Raw genomic sequence first — 21,279 nt, 5'->3', positions numbered from 1 at the left:
ACGAAACCGCCACGTTTCTGCAGTCAGTTAGATAAGAGAGACCGAGACGGTAGTTGAAGATGGAGAGAGCTGAGGGATTGTTGGGCGGAAAGTTTCAGTTTAAGAGGCAAAATTACAGAACAATCGACAAAACTAAAGTTGTATGTAGCATTTGTCAAGCTGAATGTAGCTATCACAGAAGCAGCTAGTCTTAAAGTTATCACAATTACCTTAATGCAAAGCACCCGACAGAAAGCAGTCCCAGGTTAGATGGTCGCCAACCCACACTCCACGACTTCTCTAGGAAAATAACTAGACCAGTCCGTGAAAAGGTTACCAACGCTGTAGCAGTTTGGGTTGCCTGTGACTGTCGCCCCATCAACATAGTTAAAGACGGTGGGCTGACTGAGATGATTCGAATTGCTTCAGGGGACAATTCTTACGATTTACCGTCGAGGGGCACCATTGTGTCTCGCATACATTCCTTGTATGACGGCGAGAGAGCACGAAAAAAATACAATTAAACAACAGTGTCTAAAATACACGCTGTCTGATGTTAATTTATAAGATTTAGTCTTTAGAAGAAAAACAAACTTTTAATCGCGATGAATCTAGATTCATGAATTTCAAAATGTGAGATGAATTAGTTAGAGAAAAAAAAACCGAGGGTCAGTTGTGTTTCTGAGCACCGGCTTCTAGCTGTCGGCTCCGCTGCTTAAGAGTACAGCAACGCATATTTTCAAGTGTAACCATTGAACGGATCCCGTCCATCTTGTAATGAGGAAACACGCCGGGTTTTTTCTATTTTCACTGCATTTTAATATAGCCTGTAAATAGTGAATTTTAATATAAAAATATTAATGATTAATCGAAAATCGATCGTTAATTCTCCCGACGATCGATTAAGACGATTTAATCGAATGCCCATCCCTATTATAGACAAACCTTTTTGGTTTATCATCTTGATACATACAATAGATGAACAGATTAACAGGATTGGTGGTTTTATTAAGCTATTTTATGATAATGTAGATCGCCATTTACACCGTTAACCTTACAGGCCAGGGAAAGTAAAGTAAGAGAAAAAAAAAAACATGGCGTCCTACGTCGGATGGATATCTGAACTACGGTGTCCTGGAAGGGACAAAAATAGAGAATTTCAGGGGAATAAATGGCACAGTGTATTGAATTCACTGCCTTACATCTACCCCTTCCAATAACCAACCACATATGACAGGTTAATGTACTTAGTTGCCAGTTTATTAGGAAAACAGTGCTAAAAATGATGCCAACAGTGATAAACATTCATAAAGGCTCTTTCATGTTCATGACGGGTGTCATGTCATAGTTATTACGGTGTTATGTCAGTCTTATGCATACCCCTTTAAATGAAGGGTTGCCTAAGTACTCAGACCGTAAGTAAACATTTTGTATTAGTAAAATGTATACTTAAAACACAAAAGTGCACTTTCAGACTTCAACATTTTAGGAAAAATAAACATTCCGACTTTTACAGTTTCAACTTCAAGCTGTAATCAGCAGCCAATAGTGTGCGTCAGTGTCTTAAATCCCAATGTTGTCCACAGTTTTAAACGGCTACATATCCTTGATAGAATGTGATCGGCTCGGTCGGCTCAGCATCGTTTGCTGCTTTGGTCATATTTATTCGACTGCTCTAATGCATCAGTCAGAAATAACTGTTAACGTTTCCGAACCTTGTGAGAGACCGATGAGTGTGGTGGTTGAATAGATTTGTCCGCCATCAAAAAAAAGTAGATCATGGACGTCTTCAAGATCGATCAGGATATGGAATTGTCAGATGGTAAGGAGATGGGAGATTTGGGAATTGACAATGGTTAGTGTGAGAACTTCTTACTTGAGCAGGAAAGGAAAACCCCTTGTCGTTTATGACCCTTGTAATAGGAATTAGGCTATCAGATCTGCTGATTCAAGGTCAGTTGTTTGAACTTCAACTGCTGCCCAGAGCTGTACAACAAACTACTGTTGTGCCAGAATTTGTGCTGTCCAGAGATATGAACAGTAGACCAACCTTTCCCATGGCAGTGATAAAGTGATTTGGACTTCACCACACTGTCTCAGTATTCAGAGAATTTCCTGTTTAGACAATTGAGCAGTGCCAAAAAGCTTTATCTTGGTTCCTTGTTGTTTCCCGATTGTAGACCGCACAAAGTACCATGGCTCTGTACAGTCAAGTTTTGTCATCACCTATGAAGGCCATGTAAGGTTATAGCCATGGCCTCTAATTTCATTAGAATATTGGAAAGGTAGAGTAAAAAGAAATGTCAGATTGCTCGTCGGCCTTGTAATTTATAATTTTTAATATAATCTTATGGACACGATAATAGACCTATAATAGGACCCTTGTCTCAATGGGACCTTTTATCTTATATTCCTTCATGTGGTTCTCCATTCAGTCGATGCACTGAGGATATGCCCTCAACATTAAGTTAAAGTTTAATTTATGCTTATTAAATTGTCGGCAGGCCAATTCGTTGCGGCATAGTGTTTTCACATGTCCTCTATAATCTTGGGATCTCTCTTTTTGACAAAAATGTATTGCTCTACAAGCCACATTTACAAAGCTGAATTTTTTGTCATTGAGACGTGAAATATTTGGGTACATTTTAAGAGGAACAAAACAAAACAAGAGTCAGGGACAAGTCCATCAGATACACACACAGTATTCAGTCGTGTAGAGTTCATGAAATGTTGACAGTTTCGTTGTTGCTGGACTATTACTGGTAAAATTTGACGTGTCCCATAGCTTGATTGGCATGGTCAGTGGAATTGTCTTTGCAGAAAACAAAAACCTTCACCTTCACCAAGTAATTGCCTTGTGAGAAGCCCTGAGTCTTTCACTCTCTTCTTCTAACTTGTGTGAGATCTCCAGATCAAGGAGCATATGTGACTCTTTACAGTAGAGTCATATTCATTTCACCAGGCTCTGCTGCTCTCTGGTACAATGCCAGACTGGGGTCAGCTAGCTGAGAGAGGGAGGGAGAGAGAGAGTAAGAGTATCTCTAGCCTTGGCTCTTGATCAGGGGAAAGCTCCATGTGTCGCTGCTGATTCATGTTCCGGAGAAGCGGTCCAGCATTCATCATCTGTGCATAGTTCTTGGTGCTCTGTGCTGCACTTGACACAATTCTACAACATGAGGGGAAAATAATGCCCTGCTTATGTTAATGCAAAATATGTCCATCCTGAAGATCAGGGTTTTTTTTTTTTTTTTTTGACACAGCAGCCTGATATGGGAAGTGCGAGTGGTTGTCTTGTCCTGTTGTTTGTTTCTCAGCGCAGGCCTGTTGGGATTCAGGCCCCAACACCCTGTGGTGTTGCACTATCTGCCACACCCCAGTATCAGGCACCGGAGCACTTGGAGAACGAGATGATCTGTAGCATTCGCCACGGGTGCTGACTTTACTGCAGCCAGCTGGTCGTTGTTAGGTTTAGAGGACAAGCAACAGGAGAATCTAGTGTGCCAGAATAGGCGAGGAAAAAACACACAGTATGAGATGACATATCACGCCTTCTCCCCTCTCTCCTTATTGTTCAGGCGACCTTCTTTCACTCTTGGTTCATCTCTCTGTCCCTCCCTCCCTCCCTTCATCTTTCTTCTATTCATCACCATCGCTCTCTTCCATTCTCTCTGCCTCCGTGCTCTTTAAGTCATATCTCTCTTTCAATCTCTGACTGTCTTTTTTGCCTTCCTCTGTCTCCCCCTCCCTCCTTTTATCAGGCAGGCCTCATCGTGCCCAAGGGAAGAGTCTCTTCTCTTTGGTCAGATTTTGAGATTTGGGTCAGCGCTTAGCCCTTGTTTCCCCGCATCCCTCCCACCAAGTACAACATCTGGCCAATGGGGGCACAGCAGATCTGATCGCTCTGCAGACAGAGCATAGAGCACGGTAGATGGAGGAAATGAGGTGTGTGTGTGTGTGTGTGTGTGTGTGTGTGTGTGTGTGTCACCTCCTGACAGCCTTCACGTACACCCTCCCACCCACACACATGTGTCTGGCCCTCTAGGCAGAGTGGCTGTGCATCATCAAGCCTGTCTGTGTATGGATGAAGGGCAAGCTCTTCATTGGCAGCGTGCCCAGCTCCATGGCTCCTCTCCTGGGCATCGCCAGGCCCCACTCATCCGCAGGACAGGGGCTGCACAGCTGATAACCAAAGTGCACTACTTGCACGAGTGGGGCCATGAATGCATTTACATCTGTTTATTTGTGTTTTTGACGGAAGAGGAGCTTTAATGAAGGGCTGTGTAACCAGTGGCTCTCAGCAACATGTGCACATGAAGCGACTTTTAAAATGCAGGCGTTCACTCAACCCCCGCAAAATTCTTTGGAGCTCTCGCCCGGCAGTGGAGACCTGTTCTGCAACTGGTTTTCAGAGGGTTAAACCGTTTGCCTTGGAGTAATAGAAGAATGGGTTCATCGAGTTCTGTGATATTTAAAATGTCTTTTTCAAATGTTGGATATTAAAATGTGATTAGAGTGTATTGTAAATTAGGCTATTATGATAAGATGATGTCCACAGGTGACTACCAAAATTAATTATAGTATGACTCATTCTGTGACTGACTTCCTGGCAGTGACCTCAAAAATAGAAGGGTTATTAAAGTACTTTTCCATATCCTCTACTTACACTGTTGGACTGAGGAGGCATTGAGAGTTGGTGTAATTATACAGCTGCTAATAGAAGCAGACGCACGGTGTGTATACACACACACACACACACACACACACACACGGCATCACATACCCTACCCAGGACTTCCTCAAATAAGCCTCACAACACTACCGTCTGTACCACTTTGTAGAGGCAAGGTGACGTTGGACCACGGGAAGTGAGAAGTGGCACATTTTAAAGATGCCTCATACCCCAGTTATGAAATCCCCATTTTGCGTAAGCGATCGCTAGATTCAGCTTTGCTTGAAGAGAACACAGAGCTCCTGTGATTGACTGGTGTCTGGGGACTGCGCATCATAGTTGTGCTGGTGGTTAAGGGGATGCTGTCTGCAGAGCCACTGCACAGATGGCAACATTATCCGCCCCTCTGCTTTTTATTTGTCTACAGCTGCCTATGGCTAGCAGCTGCTCTCATTTACTGGGCTGCCATTGGCTGAAGGAAGCCCCTCCCCTTTAACCCCCCAGTCTGGGATGAGGAATAGGGAGAGTGAACAAGGAGTTGTTGATCAGGTTTATGGTTTGGTTTTTATTTGAGTGGGTGTTGTCAGTAATCTTCTCATCACTGTTATTGTGAAGGTTCCACCCACTTAGTGCGTGAATAGGCAGGCATGATGCACTCAAAGCACAATACAAGTTGGTGCTACTTTTTTTTCTTCCAGGAGGCCCTGTCATGTTTAAACAGTTTTACAGTCCAGTTCCCAAAGAATAGAGGTATTTGTCATTTTCACCAAATTATAACAGATGGCCCAAATGTGAGATGCAAATTTACAAGGCCATCAAGATACTTATTTGTCTTTTAAATGCCACACAACCACAGCTTGAAGTTCATTCATATTACCAAATACCACCACACAAGACAGGTCTCACTGCCAGATGTACTGTAGTTTTATGATATTTCACATCTTCTACTAATCAGCCTAGGATCTCAGCAAGATTCTCGTGGCTTATGGTCGGCCGGTGGGGAGCTGCATGAGGAGGAGTCTGAGCCAACTCCTGTGCCGTTTCGGCAGCAGAGGCCTCGTCTTCCTCCCACTAAGAAGGAGGTGTTGGCTCTTACGGAGATGATGCAATTATGTAACCGTGAGGTCAGTTTGACTGGACCAGTTATACTGAGACAGCTCTGCAGTCACTGAAATACAGAAAGCAACCTACTCCAGAGTTTGATTTAAGTTATTATAAATCAAGGCTACTAATAGGAGTCAATTAGTTGGTTAGTCAGTTATATACGATTGGTGGAGTTGGAGATGGATCGGCATTTGCTTAGCGAACTTCAACCAGCTTTCGTTTATACATTTTACTGTCTGTAATAGTTGACTCGCATTTCATAGCCATTACATAATAAAACCGTGTCCTTGTTGTATTTATGGTGCAACATATAGAAAGACAAACAGAAAGACTTTAATTAACTGCACAAATGTTAGGCTTGATTACTTGCCTTGAGTAAACTTTGAGTTTGGAGATAATGACATCTTAATATGGTGGAAAGGCAATGTTAGTGTCCCATGAAGTTGGAAACAAGCTGAGTGCGATCTTGCTAGAGGTTGGCACCACACTGTATAACTACTTGAGATTTGGTCTTGTTGTTTTAAGTATGGGAGCCTGTGTTCTGTATCTCAGGAACTCACCTTATGCGTTCCTGAAAGCCCTTGTGGGCTGTTTGTCATGGCGTCCACAGCCCTTTGGGTCGCATCTGCTTCACTCTGGTGGGTGGGTGGGTGGGTGGGTGGGTGTGTGTGTGTGTGTGTGTGTGTGTGTGTGTGTGTGTGTGTGTGTGAGAGAGAGAGAGAGAGACTCTGTTTGTCATGACGTCCACAGCCCTTTGGGTCGCATCTGCTTTACTCTGGAGCTCAGAGCTCAAGACTTTGATGTCCGTATTTGAAATTGCCATTTTGCTTTGCCACCACAGATGTTGTCTGTAATGGCGCAATCAAAGAACCACAGCTGCTTCATGCATGGGCATAGTCACACACACACACACACACACACAATCATCAAGAACAACTCATCTGAAGTGTGGATATGATTGTTAGAAATAGCTGTAAGTATTCTCTGCAGTGCTGGTATTTAGCCTATTCCTTGTTGACAAACTAAATGTTACTTAATTTAATTTGATACTGACACATTTCTGAACCAAATGGGCTATTTATTCAGTGCAACTTCACGATGTCTCACATTAAGGTCATCAAGGAGCCTATGGTTACCATGGCTGCCTGTATATAGCTGGGCTTCAGGAAGTGTCCATCTCGGGATAGATAGATAGATGGATACTTTATTAATCCCGAGGGAAATTTAGGTCATCCAGTAGCTTATACACATATACACTTATACACCTCACCGACATACATACATAAATCACATATCAGGGTTTTTCCTGCATAGAGAAAATTTGGGCGCGCGCCTAAGCCGTTTTCCCGAGCGCCTACAACAAATCCCGAGCGCCTAAGGCACCAAAAAAAGTCAGCGATAAAAAATAAATAAAAAAAAGCTGTCATTCATGGCGCAATTCAGCTTAATGGTGTTTTGAGCCCTCACCGTCGACTTCAAGGCAGCAGCTTGTCCCACCTCCCACCCCCTGAGCCAATCATTGAAAAGAGGCTGCTCCAAGCTTGCCAGTTTAGAGAATACTTGGTTTGAATTTGAGATTTGAGCAAGCAACTTAATGTAGCTAGCTTTTAGCTGTTTTAAACCAAGGCACTTCAAAAATGTTGTTTACAACCTGCTTACAAATCTGGTTAAAACCACTAGTGAAGGTGTTTTAGAATAATATTAATGCCATATACAATAACTGACTATGTTAACACCACTAATTAATGTTAGCTGTCTAATTATTTAGTGCAATGCTAGCATGCATCTACCGTAATTTGATTTTTAACCAAGGTAGCCTATTGTACTGCAAAATATTGATCGCGACCTGTTTACAAATCTGGTTAAAAAAATAAAGGTGACCTGTTATTTATAGATATGAATTATTTCGCTCAGGTGGTGGGATGCGCCTTCATCAGGCGTGCAATGCATGTTCGAATATGGTCTCAATAGTATGTTTCAAGTATAGGCTACAGCCGAAACCTCGTTCTGTTTTGATCAATAGTAATCGAGTTGATAAGCGTGTCTTCTTGTCTGAACAATACGCAACTGTGAGGTGCGCGAATGGACAGAGCGGCCAACTGCCAATCACTCAACTTGCGTATGGATCCTGACTTCATCAGTCGGCGGTGATTTTGAGCATAACATTCCATTTTCAGTATTCATGGCTTTCAATGTATTACAATATCTGCTATGTTGAGGGCCTACACAGGTGTAGGCTATTATTTGATTTGTTTACCCGTTTGAACGAGTACCAGTAGACCGCGGGTCCTCGGGAGAGGCAGACAACCGCATTGGTTTATCAATGAAAGCTCAGCTCGTTCGGAGGAGAGCGGATATATTTGTGTTGCATCTCGAATTAATATTATCATTGATAAACCGGTGCGGTTGTAAACTGTCGTTCCGCTGCGAGGGCCAGCCCGACGTGCACGAATACACCTGTACAAATGCAAATGAAATGTCCACTCAAAATGCTGACAAAAGTTTGATTTCCAACGCAGCCTCCATCTGTGGGCCAATAGAAGTTAAACACACTATTAAACATATTTGTGGACAGTTTTAATAATAAAAACAAAAATAATGGTATGTAGGTTTGTATAATAAAAATGAATAGTAATAATAGATAAACTTGATTTTCATAATTTGTGTGTTCCATTTCTGACCACTGGTTAGTTCTAGATTCTATTGATATACATTTCAGTAGTTTGCATATATATGTAAAGAGGTAAACCTAATCTTTGAACCATACATGATAGCACCATGGGGCTTGGACTATTGTCAATCTATTTGAATCTAAAGTGGAAGCAAAATGATTCCCTGAAGCATATCCTCATTATTTATGAAATGGTAAAATGTAAGCTACCAGGTGACATGGTAACACAGACTGCGCGCGCAGCGCGCACATTTTTTTTTGGAGCACCGAAGACCCATTTTGACCCAGGAAAAACCCTGCATATACATGAGTCTAATAAGTTCCAGCATCTTCCCCCACACCTGAGCGTCTGTCTGTAATTGCCTGTGAGGTGTGCCTAGTCAGAAGAGCACAAGGGGGAAGGGATTGCATCTTTGTGGATAGTGCACTGAACCTCATTAGCTTATGTTCCTCAGTAGCAAGTGACTTGAATTGTTTTGCATCTGCAAAAATGGTCAAAGCAAATTCTCAGGAGAATGTATAGCATACAGGATTCCTATCATGGATACATGTACCAGCAGTTCAGCCAGCAAGTCTGTCCTATTTAGGTTAAATGACCCATGCCATTGTAAATGGTGATTGTCGATGCACTGGACCTGTTGCTAAAGATATGCTGCTCTATTGGCACTCTAAAAGACTAAGGCATTTCATTTGTCATGCTTAGTGAGGCTTCTGCCTTAATTTGAGGAGATCGGTCAGTAATGCCTTTCTGTGTATTTGTTCATTAGTTTTAAACATTAAACGTCTCAAAGCTGTCTTCCATGAGCTTTAGTTTGAGCACAGTTGGAATGTACATTTATTTTAACACATTTTCATGAATTGTGAAGAAATACAGCATTTTCAAGTGTGTTGCGCTGTCTTAAATAAGATAGTCTCCTCATCTATTATCCATATAAAGAGTTAAATCCCGTGTTTGATGTCTGATCCATATCCTCTTTGCTGCGCAGTCAGGCGTGCAGAATAATCCAAAGTCCTTTTTAAACAGAGATCCTGCTATATTGCTGTGAAGATAACTCATTAAACCGCCTTCACTTGTTTACACTGAACCAAATAGAGGTTGCATAATGCCGCCCCAGTATGTGTTTTTGTAGTTATAGTTATGTAGTTGTAGTTACAGTATTTAACAGATGCTTTTGTCCAAAGCAACTAACAAAACATAAGATTGAATAAATATATGCAATACAAACAATATAAATATAAACACTATAAATCAATTAAAAGGTTCAGTGACAAATAAGGGTTGGCAAGATGAGTAATTCATATTCAGTGACCGTTTTTTAATTATTATAAATCTAATTAAAAACTTGCTGGTGAAAATGTCCAGTAATGATACTTCTACAAAACATAAAACGTACCCTTAAACCGGACTTTTGTGTTTTAACCGAGGCAAATAAATTGAACTGAACTGTATCTTACTGTTGTTATCTTATTTTCTTCCGAGAGCTTCCTAATCTTAATTAGACAACATGGGGAGAAAATTGATTTTATCCAATCACATTGCATTCTCTGTGATTTTTATCCAATCACATTGCATTCTCTGTGGTTTTTATCCAATCACATTGCATTCTCCGTGAAGCTTCAGTGAGAGTCCAAAGCCACATCTGCACTAGTGGCAAAGAATAGAAAATCTAATTTTAATTGTCAGACATATCATGGTGATTAGCTAATCAAATTGTTCTATTTCTACGAGGCGGGCGTAATCTATCAGGAACATCAGCCGCTCTCTGAGTTGGTTTGAAAGCTTAGCGTGACTGTAAATGCCAGCAACCTTAAGCAGGGCTTCACTCCACTGGGTAGGTTCTGTTCGCCCCAAACCATGCTTTGCTGATGTTGACAAATACACGATTTATAGGATTGATCTAATTTTGTAGTGAGAATAATCTTGTGTTGTTGTAAGATGATATAACTTGGCATGGGTTATGCAAGAAATGTGGTTTCGCAACGACCTACCTAGCAACAGTGAATAATGCCTTCCTTCTTTAGACGGAAAATCCACTGATGAATTATCACCACATTACTGTGTTTACATTTGCCTCGAACGCATTAAAAGTGGGAGCTTGGAAATATCATGTTGGACATGTTCAGACTCAAGCAAAGTTGGTGTGCATCATGTGCAACATGTAACTGGTTGTCGTGTCGAGTTACTGGTTATTTGTGTGTTCTGACAACAGACTTGCTTCATTTTGGTCAGCTGCTAGGCTGTGATACACCCCTATCCTGCCATGCTGCCTCTCCCTTTTACACATGTTGACTACCTCCGCTACCGGCTCAGAGGCGGAACAACAATGACCCCCGACCCCCCCTGACAAGAGGAATGAATACAGGGTCATATTAAAGGATGGAAATTCATGTTCATGAAATGTAGCAAACCTGGGCCTCACTGATGAGATGCGTCAAATTATCAAGCTGCATTAAACTCGGCTTTGATTTTAACATAGGATTCCCTGATCAGATAATGTGTTTTGAGCGAGAGGATTAGAGAAGGCAGGGGATCTGTAGTCCTACCTCGCAGTGAAGAGGGACATTGATTTGTTTTTGTTTGTTTTCGGTAATCCCCTGCACCCCCGATATCCCTGACATCTCTTGAGAATATAAATAAATAAATGTTAGCCATCTGTCCCTGGCTGTTAGCGTTGCTCTTAAGCTCCCCTGCTGCACGGGTCTGTGCCAAAGCAGTGGGAACACAAGGCACTAGCGCCTTTACAAGCACCCCGGTCCTTCCAGTCGGTCCGTTCTGATGCTTTGCACAGCGCCTCAGTCCTCTAGGGGGATGTTAAAAACATAGGGGGATGCTGGTACTTGCTGGCCATCCACTAACCAGGCCGTCCGCTAATTTCCCCGAAATTGTTGTTGTGCCAAGTGCAGCTTTTAAAGATCTATCTCTTTTGAACAGTCTCTCTCTTGGGTACCATGGTTGTCGCACAGCGACGTGCTCAGGATACATGCCTGAAGTTTTTTGTATTTGTGTGTTATGATTTGTGTGTTCAGTTCTGCAGGCTCTCCGACCACAGCTCTCAACCTAGAGGAGATGCAGGTGTTTATGAATGAGAGAGGGGGAGGGAGCGAACGCATGAACGATTGAAAAACGATCGAACAAACACACAAAAGCATCAGGCTTCCCACCGACCTGTCTGCCAAACCTTGCAACACCACTGTACATAATACTACCCTCAGTCTATATTTTCTTTGTAACGAGGGGTCAGGTTGTCAGGGCTCCCTTAACACCCCCTCCCCCTCCCCACGCACACGCAACCCAACCCAACCCAGCGGGCTCTTGATTACGGTGATATGCAGCTCTTGCCCCAGATTTAACGCTCAGCCAGCAAGGCCCTCCCTTTCATCTTCATGCCCTTTCAAAGAGAGTCTGATTAAAAATTAAACTCCTTTCATCCGCTCCATGTGTTCTCCTCCACCCCAATAATAAATGAAATCCTGATCTGGTTCAGGGTGAATCTACTCACTTCCAGCAACTATGGCGCAGACAATGGGGTACCAAAGCCTGCCCTCGTTAATATTTCAGAGAGAGGTTGTGGACCTGTGCTGGGGTTTGACTTTCAGTGACGTGTCCTCTTTCGCAAGCTAGGTAGTCCCTCAAGCGTCCAAGAAGCATCACGATGTTGGCGATGGAATTTTGATTTTGTAGTTAGGCGCCATGGAGCATCTGTGGTTAGGATCTCTATCCTGCATGTCTGACAGCAGTTTGTTTTGGATCATTTTTGCTTCTCCACAGCCCCCGTCCTCGTCCCTTGTAAATGCATGCAGGTCAGCACGTCGGCTAAATGAAGAACATTGCCTTTCTTGAAGGCCAGGGGAGCCTAGATTATAGATAATGCTCAATTATTGATGTGAAATGAAACGGGCTGACAGCCTCTTTTTTTCATAGCTTTTTTTGCATCTGCTTTCTTTTCTCAGTGATAATGAAAGGAGCTCCAGTATTAATGTGTGTGCCTGTTGTTGTTGTTGTTGTTGTTTTCCTTTCCTTTATGACTTGTCCTTTATCTACACTCAGTAACAGCTGATTTAAATGCTCGTCTAGTGCTTGTAGTGGCAGCGGACGGCCTGCCATCCTCTGCTGTGGGTATATTAAATCAAGCACAGGCGGGCAGGAGGAGGGGTGACTTAAGTTTTGTGTCGAAGCCCGCAAGGAGGCAATGTGTTCCTCGGAGATAAGCTGTCCCCCCACGAGTGCGGACGGAACGCAGCATGCTGTTCTGTACCCGGCCCGGTCTCACCTGCTGATGGGGCCCAAGCAGCGGCCCTCTTTCTGTCATCCCCAGGCAGTTAAGCCAGCATCCCTGTTGGATGCTTAGTTTGGCCCGTGGTAATTACCCCCCGCGCCCACTCTCCCTGCCCCGTAGCAGGCTTGTGGGAGATGGCATGCCCCCCTGAGTGAGCAGGTTTCAGTGATTTTCTTGGCACGATAAAAAAGAAGAAACGAAAAACAAAACAAAACCTCTTCCCTTTTTCCCCCCCCTGCAGGTGACAAACAGCATGTTTAGTGCTACAAGAAAGAAGTTTGTAGAGGGGGTCGAAAGTGACTACCCTGATGAAAGCCTGTACTACCAGCCATCGATGTTCCCACATCGATCAGAAAAAGACGTAAGTGTGCCGCAGCATGTTCCGAACCTCGGGGAGGGAGGGGGCCTCGTCCAATTCAAAGGGGGCCTGATGGTTGCGGGGTTGCTGGGCTGTTTCCATGAAAGACCTCCCTTTCCATGCGGAGGCTCTTTCATTGCCTTTTTTCTCCAAAAGGCAAATATTTTGTGTATCAAAATAGTGCTGTTTTGATGCTGATGCACATTATAACATGATATGCCAGGAAAGCCTTGTGTCTTGTACGATGTAGATGTATTTTAGTAGAATGTTTTGTTGCTGAATGTCATAGCAGTGATTTGTAGTGGCTGTCATTTTCACTATTTTCTGTTAATTATCAAATAGATTATCTGCACAGGGAGGTGTCAACCTTTGTTATTGTGGTGAAGAGCTTCACTCAGGCAGGTTGACTAGGTCTCTCACACTGAGCATTTGACCGGCTGCTAGACACCTCATTCCCGTGCATCTCTATATTACCAACTCGGAGTACAATAAGTCTGTTGGTAATACCTGACCCTTACACAGTCCTGCTAATCAATCGCTTGTTTCCCTCGAAAGGTCTCGATCTCAGTTGACATAAACGGTAACGTGTGAATAGGATTACCTGCGGCACCCTGTCAACAGATCTGTGTAATGGCTTAGATGATGAGTGCAGCAAGGAAAAGCCTCCTCTGAAGCTTGCAGTTGCTCTCAGGCGGAACTGAAAGGTTTCATTGGCACGCTTTGGAGTCGGCCTTGCCTTTTTCTTTTCTTTTTTTTTTTTGCCTTTTACTAGTGAGTAAACCCTGGGCTTGCAGCTGCAGGATGCCCTGTCAGTGTAAATCTCTCTACTAACGGTTGCACTCGTAAAAGACCTTGCTGCCTTGAGTGGACGATGCAGCCGCAGCCAAAATCAGCAGGGTCATGTTCAGCTGTACGTGTCTGCCAGTGAAGCAAATGCCCCAGTTTTGGGGAATAATTGTGTATTAGGTACAGTTTTTAATCTACTGGTAATCCATACAAGATGGATAAGTCATCTGACTATGTGGAGTGCAGATGGGAGAGGATATACACAGTTGCTTTTTATCTTGTGTGAGTCGGGATGGCATCTGTGCTGTTGGATGGGCTGTTATTGATCGAATCGCAGAATCCTTTTTTCATTCAGGTCTTGCCAGGTGTCTCCAGTAAACCTACACACACACACACACTGCTCTGTCCTACTATCCATTAAGAAATTTGCTAGGGATTCCCCCTAGAGTCTCGTGGTGGGTGGCTCTATCCTTGCCAGCAGAACCTTTTGTAGACATCGACCTATTGCACTGTATTGCCTTAATCATATCAAAATGGGAAAACATCCATCAAAATGGATGTCGCTCGAGTGGGATTCGAGGCCACATAGGGCCCTTCACATATCCCCACCTAGAGTCCTTAGAAAACAGTCCTTGGAAAAGAAGTCCTTTTGATAAGAACTTAATTGATGTAGGACATTTGGCTTGGGCTTCCTCCCCTGCTGCAGTCCTACAGAAACCTACCTTGGGCAGGAGAATGAAGGGAAGACAGTGAGAACTGCAGTATAAGGTACAGAAGGTATGTTCATAAATAATTAGGTAAGTGTACACGCATCAAAGAGAGAGTAGAGATCCCCAAGCGTCCATGTCGGCATCATTCCTTGATCTGCTACCCGTTCAACAGTCCCAGTGAGAGGAAATAGAAGTCCATCTCTTGTCTCACACAACGCTACTTCTCCCCTGAAGGATGCAGAGAGGAGAAGGCTGGCGAATGCTGGGGCTCTCATTAGCTCACCCAGCTCTCTGTGCGGAGAAGAGCGTATGCGTTCCCATTCATAGCCTAGCCACCATGTCGGGTGAGGAGAGGTGTGGGTGCTCTTTGTGTGAATGTCCTCTTCCGCAGTTCTTTGAACCGTTTGTCATTGAACAGATTGCTTTTCTTGTGATGGAATGGGAGTGGAAGCAGGAAGCAGGACCGTTGTGGTTTTAGTGTCTTGCTGGACCGTGTTGTTTACTAGCTGGTGAACTTGGAGAACCTGGACTTTTGTTTTTTAAGTGTTGTTGCAATGAAACACCATTTGCCCAACAAACCAGGAAGGGTTATTGAGGAAAGTCTAATTGATGGAGTTGATCAGTTGTGAGATTGATGCATTTGGGCTGACTCGCTGGCCTAACGGGAACCTAAAACGAGTCGGGAAGCGCGCTGGAACACAGCGGGGCCCTCCTGCCCCTTCCTGAGGCGTTCCCCTGCAGTCCTGCATCATTAGTCTGAGCCCGTCTCCTGCCGCAAGCAGTGGAATAGTGCAACACCCGCCGCCTGCTAGTTCTGTCTCCACAGATCTTAGTCCCCCCTCGTTATGGGATTGTTTTGGTACCACAGTCACTTGGGTGTTGGAACGTCGAAGAGAGCATCCTCAGCTCTGCACTGCCCTAATTGGATGTTTATTGTATTACTTCAACACCACAAGCCGAACGCTTTGCAGGAGCCCCGTTCTCTACCGATGTGTCAACGAAGGATAAGTCCATTCTTATTGGGTAGTTTCTAGTAGGCTAATGCTAATGTAGCACAGATCCACAGAATCAGTGCGATGTCCCGATCGCACCGAAGCGTTTTGTCTCTTCCCCCAACTTGAGCGCTGTCAGAGGCATGTTTCTTTGTGATGCACCGTCTCACTGCTGAGATTTGGATGCCGTGGGTGGGGGTGCTTTTTGAAGCTAATCTGACAGTCAGCAGCGGTGTGTTTGTGTATGAGTGTGTGTGTGTGTGTGTGTGTGTGTGTGTGTGTGTGTGTGCGTGTGCGTGTGCGCGCGTGTGTGTGTGTGTGTGTGTGTGTGTGTGTGTGTGTGTGTGTGTGTGTGTGTGTGTGTGTGTGTGTGTGTCGAGAGGTCTCAGTGGAGCGCTGAGAGCTGGCCTGTCTGCTCGCCGTCTCTGCTCTGCTGCTTCCACTGGGGTGTGAAACTCACTCTGACTCAGAATGCAGGTAGAGGAAGCAAGCCATATATCAGATGGTGAATGCGCACACACACACACACACACACACACACACATATGCACACACACACACAGGCACATGCGCACACACACACACACACACACACACACACACACACACACACACAGGTTCACAGGCACATGCACATGCACACAGTGTTTTGAGGTCACCCAGCTCCTTTCTGTTTTGACAGGTGTTGATGGGTTTTTGTGGTGAAGACAGCCCTTTTAACTGATTGTGTGCTCTGATAGCACATGCGTAGCCTGCGCTGTTGGAGTGTAGTGTTTGTTATTCCATCACTTTAGCCTATTTATCTTATTTGTCATCATTATGTGATGTTTTTGACAATAAGTGTGCACCATAATAAGCCTATGGTGTAATAGCTTTTGCTATAGAAGCTTGCCTACTTCTACAGTACCTCTGCGGCCCTTGGTGAAAGCAGTCTGTCAGCTCTCATTTGGATTGCATGGCACTCAGCAGCCATAACGTGTGTTACTGAAGTGTTTTTGGCCCCATCCATCATAATGCTTTGTTAAATTGCTGTATCCAGGATTGGGTACTGATGTAAGTGTGTTGCCGTGCCAGATATATGTGGGTCATGCCGCTGTGCAAAAAGAGTGGTGTGCGTTTGTCTGTGTGTGTTAGAGAGAGCGTTTTTACACCCGAGGTGAGATTCAAATTGAGGTTTAGGCTGAGACTGATGTTGGAGCCAGTCTGTGCATTCTCTAGGGTGCTTTTGTTTTTGTCTTACTGAAAAACAGGTTAGTGTGTGTCTGTGTGTGTGAGATGGACAGAAAGAGCGAGCGAGCGAGCTGTTATCTGAGCTGTCAGCACAGTCTCATGTTGTCCTGCGTCGGTGTCTTTGGGACAGGAAACAAGTGTGTTTTAGTTTTTGTGGTTTCGTCAAAGATGTGTTTGTCATCCACTTCACATCCTACTTTCCCACAGAGCTAAGCTTGTTATTGATGTGCTTAACTCTGTTAAAAACGTGTCAACACATCAAAAAGCCTTAAGTAGCCTAAGCAGGTTTTAGCTTATTCCGTGTTGTCCATAAATCCGATGTTGACCTTTGCATTGTGGAGTTTTGTTTTTACATGTCGTTGAGAGGTTGTGTTGCATGTGTAACCACTTTATAAAAGCAACCTTTTCTGTGTGTCAACCTCTGATCTATAATTAAAGTCTACTATAATCTCTCTAGTATACATGTCTGAACCTGTGCAACAGGTATTATTTAGTAATGCCCTTCACCCATCTTTCAAGCCAAGTCACATTCTCTCTTCTCTCTCTCTCTCTCCCCAGATGTTGGCGTCTCCATCACCATCGTCGTCAGGTCAACTGTCGCAGCTCGGCGCCAGTTTATACGGGCAAAGTAAGCATCTCTCCCTCTCTCTCTCTCTCTCTCTCTCTCTCTCTCTCTCTCTCTCTCTCTCTCCCTCTCTCCCTTCCCCTTCTCTCTCTCTCCCTCCCCCCTACATCAGCGGTCCTTCATGTTCTCCAGTCATGGTGTACGGTGGTACAGGACCCCTCTTCTCAACCTGTGGATTTAACTGTTTGGGGGGGGGGAGGGATTTTCATCAGCATGTCCCCGACCCAGAATCTGAAAATTCCTACACCACCCATATGTCATTCTTTGCCCACCCCACTTTTTATATTGTGCGGTCACACTCCTGATTAGACACTAGGCCATACTGAACACTACTGCCTTCGTAGCCTGTTCTTGTTTGATTTATTTGGTTACCTATGGTTACCCTGTGGTTATGAAAGGAACATGGCATGGTGTCTCCACATTCTCGCTGGCACAAATGTGCCACACCAGCCTTGGCCATGTGCCACACGCACACCCTCCCACTCCCCCAGCATCTTCGGTGGCGGAAGCAGGTGTGTGGGCCGTTGCCATAGATACACCGACAGGCGGCAGGCCTCCCACGGTGACATCAGCCTCTGCATCCACAGAGAGAAGGCGATGGGTTTGTGTGGGTGCGGTCGTCGCTGTTGTCTTCTCCATGTTCAGAATGGACCCGCATCACTTCAGAAACATTTCTGTGGCATGGTCAGCCACCAGCCACCTTGGCCTGTGGGGGGGTTTCTGTGGCTGTTGGTTGTCAGAGGATTGGAGTTATTTGCCGTCACTCAACCTTGAGGTCCTACTGTTGTGCTTATTGCTGCTTCACCTGAGCATCATGTGTTATATACAATACGTTATATTCTCTGTGCCCACATGCAGGGTAGTGACGTATATAACACGCCCACTGTGTTATAGCTTGTTGCCAAACTGTGTGTTAATCATTAAGCGTGCTCATGATTGCAGTGTGTGGGCGTATTGTACAGCTCGGCATGGCAACGTTCATTTAAAAGTGCTTTAGTTCAATGCATGATGTGACATGTAAGACGTTAAGAGGTTTATTGAATTAGCTATTAAAATGCAGTCAGTCTGAGTAATATTGACTTGAGCTGTTCAATTTTTAGAATGAATTTCACATTCTTTTTACTACTTTTATTAGGATTGCCTTTGAATACTTTTTTCTATGTCCTTTTACCTGCTCATTGGTAAAGCACTTGCCAATGTGGATGAATTGTGCTCTATAAATAAACGTCCGTTGTCTCTCCCCAAGGTGACTTCACCCTCTCTTCTCCCCTCTGCTGTAGGTGCACTAGGTTTCCCAATGAGGGGCATGAGCAACAACAACCCTCAGCTGAGCCGGAGCTTGACGCAGGGCAGCCAACTCCCCACCCACGTCACGCCCACCACCGGCGTCCCCACGCTCTCCTTGCACACCCCGCCCTCGCCAAGCAGGTCAGAGCACAGCACAGCACAGCACAGCACAGCACAGCACAGCACAGCACAGCACAGCACAGCACAGCACAGCACAGCACAGCACAGCACAGCACAGCACAGACAACGCACAACGCACAACGCACAACGCACAACGCACAACGCACAACGCACAACGCACAACGCACAACGCACAACGCACAACGCACAACGCACAACGCACAACGCACAACGCACAACGCACAACGCACAGCGCACAGCGCACAGCGCACAGCGCACACACAGCACACACAGCACACACAGCACAGTAGTCCCAGGCTGACAGACCTCATGGAGTTCTCTCCTCTCTGCCAATCATTTTTGCTATTTTGTTCAACCCCCACTTCTCATTTTCGCTCCTCTGTTCACTCCTCTTTTCGCTCCTTTTTTCTCACCTCTTCACACTCTCTTCCCTCTTCACTCTCTTCCCTCTAACTTTTCTATTCACACTTCTGACAATTCTCACCTCTCTCTTGTTTTCCTTCCTGCTTTCACATGTGACATCACACATAGCCCAGTGCTGGTTGCCAGAAGCATCTTCAGAATGGATTGTTCAGTAGCTTCTGGTCTTTGCTTCACTCCCCATCAAATGTGTGTGTTTGTGTAAAGCCGTGTATTTAAAGATGTGTTTGGGTATGCACATGTTTCTGACCTGTGTGTGTGTGTGTGTGTGTGTGTGTGTGTGTGTGTGTGTGTGTGTGTGTGTGTGTGTGTGTGTGTGTGTGTGTGTGTGCGTGTGTGCGTGTGTATGACGTCCGTCCCTTAGGGGGATCCTACCCATGAACACCAGGAACATGATGAACCATGCGCAGGTGGGCCAGGGGATGGGCGGCATGACCGGGCGCAGCAACAGCATGGGCAGCTCGGGCCTGGGCAGCCCCAACCGCAGCTCGCCCAGCATCATCTGCATGCCCAAGCAGCAGCAGGCGCGCCAGCCCCTAACCATCAACAGGTACGCACGCAACCCAAGGGGCATCGCGCCCCACAAAGGCATACTGTGCTTCATTACCGTGTGTGATTCAGAGTGAGCGTCCTGTCTCTGCTGTCTCATTACCACCTCTCTGGGATTCCAAAGGCACAAAGCAGTCCTGTCAAATATTCTGCCATTAGGCAAGAATAGAGAATCTATTGTGTTAAGCTTGATCTTGGACTTTGTATCTAGGACCCTATTCTAAAATGCTGAGCTATCTCGCAATGGTCAGAACCGGTTGAGTTAAAGTGTTGAGGTAGTATTCTGGAGGCTGGTAGATGTTCAGTCAGTGGATTGACTGGTCACTCTGACAGTAGGCTGTGGCAACATACCCACTTATGGCCAGAGCAGTGCCATAGTTGGGCATGAGTTGGGCTCTCGCATATCTCAGGCCATGGGGAAACACAGAGAGTCTGTGCCCCAAGCCTGGCTAATCCAAGCGTCCCCTATTGATTTGAAGTGTAGGGGTCAGGACCTGAGGTTCCCTGAGGAGGATGCTGGTCGACTTGTTGCAGATCTGTGTCTTTGAGATGGAGAGGAGAGGAGAATAAGGGAGGGTTTTGTTTTTTCAGCAAGGGCAAGAGATTTAACGGCCTTTTAATGAGGTCTCAGCCCCTGAATGGTCTCAGTCTGTAGGGAGCTCCAAGGATGAGTCCACTAGACACACACACAGATTCTATTCATTCACACACACTTGAAGACAATGACACACTCCTACACATACACACATGCACTGCTGTGCACAGACAATGTGTCTCTCACTGACACACACACACACACACCCTATCTTTCTTCATTAAATATCGGTGGTGTGTGAGAGCGGTTCCAAAGCTCGTCCTTATCTGAGCAGCCCTTTCTATATTTTGCAGGGGCTTTACTGGAGCTGCTAAGCAGCCTTATCTGGTCTTAATGTGTGCTCCTCATGCTGGGATGGGAATCATTCACCAGCCATTACTATAAATGCTCTTTGATGCATTACCTGGGCCCTAGAACAGACATGGGGGCAGTGTGTGTGTGTCAGGGTCTCAGGTGTACATGGTGGCAATGAAAGCTTTCTCCTGCCAATGCTTCCTGTGTTGCAGAAGTTGTCGGGGCTACAGGAATAAGCAGTGGTCTAAAGTTCTGCTGTTTTTCTTATTGGCTAAGAGTCCTTTTTTAGGGTCCACCAGCGAGCTGATTGGATGGTTGAAGGGATATGAGAACTTGGTAGGCTTAAAGCCCCATTCTGGGAGAATTGGTATTTTTTGCTAGTGAGCTCCTCCTAGAGTTGCGGAGTGTAGCTCACTTTTACACCACTGTCGTAAATAAAAATCGCGCTTTGAGATCCCCCTAATGGACAGTGTGCATGTTTATTTAGTGACAAGGATATGGAACCGGCAAGGATAACGGCAGAAGCCAAAGAAGCATGTAGACTGACAAGCTGAGTTAGGTTTTCAAGGTTTTAAACTTCCAAGGCTTATTG

At 45.0% G+C, this 21,279-nt stretch overlaps 1 protein-coding gene across 4 annotated transcripts in view; it reads left to right on the top strand.

Annotated features, from left to right (window-relative positions):
- The window catches only part of LOC105912429 (CCR4-NOT transcription complex subunit 2), a 38,176-nt gene that overhangs the window by 6,445 nt on the left and 10,452 nt on the right, over window positions 1–21,279 (top strand). For 2 of the 4 annotated variants that reach the window (XM_012841391.2, XM_031582329.1), the window contains exons 2-5: window positions 12,942–13,061; window positions 17,335–17,404; window positions 18,682–18,829; window positions 19,614–19,799. In XM_012841391.2, the coding sequence (XP_012696845.1) occupies window positions 12,954–13,061; window positions 17,335–17,404; window positions 18,682–18,829; window positions 19,614–19,799 (512 nt within the window). In that variant the 5' untranslated portion in view covers window positions 12,942–12,953. The remainder of the gene's footprint in view (window positions 1–12,941; window positions 13,062–17,334; window positions 17,405–18,681; window positions 18,830–19,613; window positions 19,800–21,279) is intronic. The other 2 variants (XM_031582330.1, XM_031582331.2) reach the window with 2 other exon arrangements.

The sequence above is a fragment of the Clupea harengus genome, chromosome 16 (genome assembly GCF_900700415.2).
Source record: "Clupea harengus chromosome 16, Ch_v2.0.2, whole genome shotgun sequence".
Taxonomy (NCBI): domain Eukaryota; kingdom Metazoa; phylum Chordata; class Actinopteri; order Clupeiformes; family Clupeidae; genus Clupea; species Clupea harengus.
The sequence above is the reverse complement of the archived record's forward strand: the minus strand, read 5'-3'. Positions and strand labels throughout refer to the sequence as shown.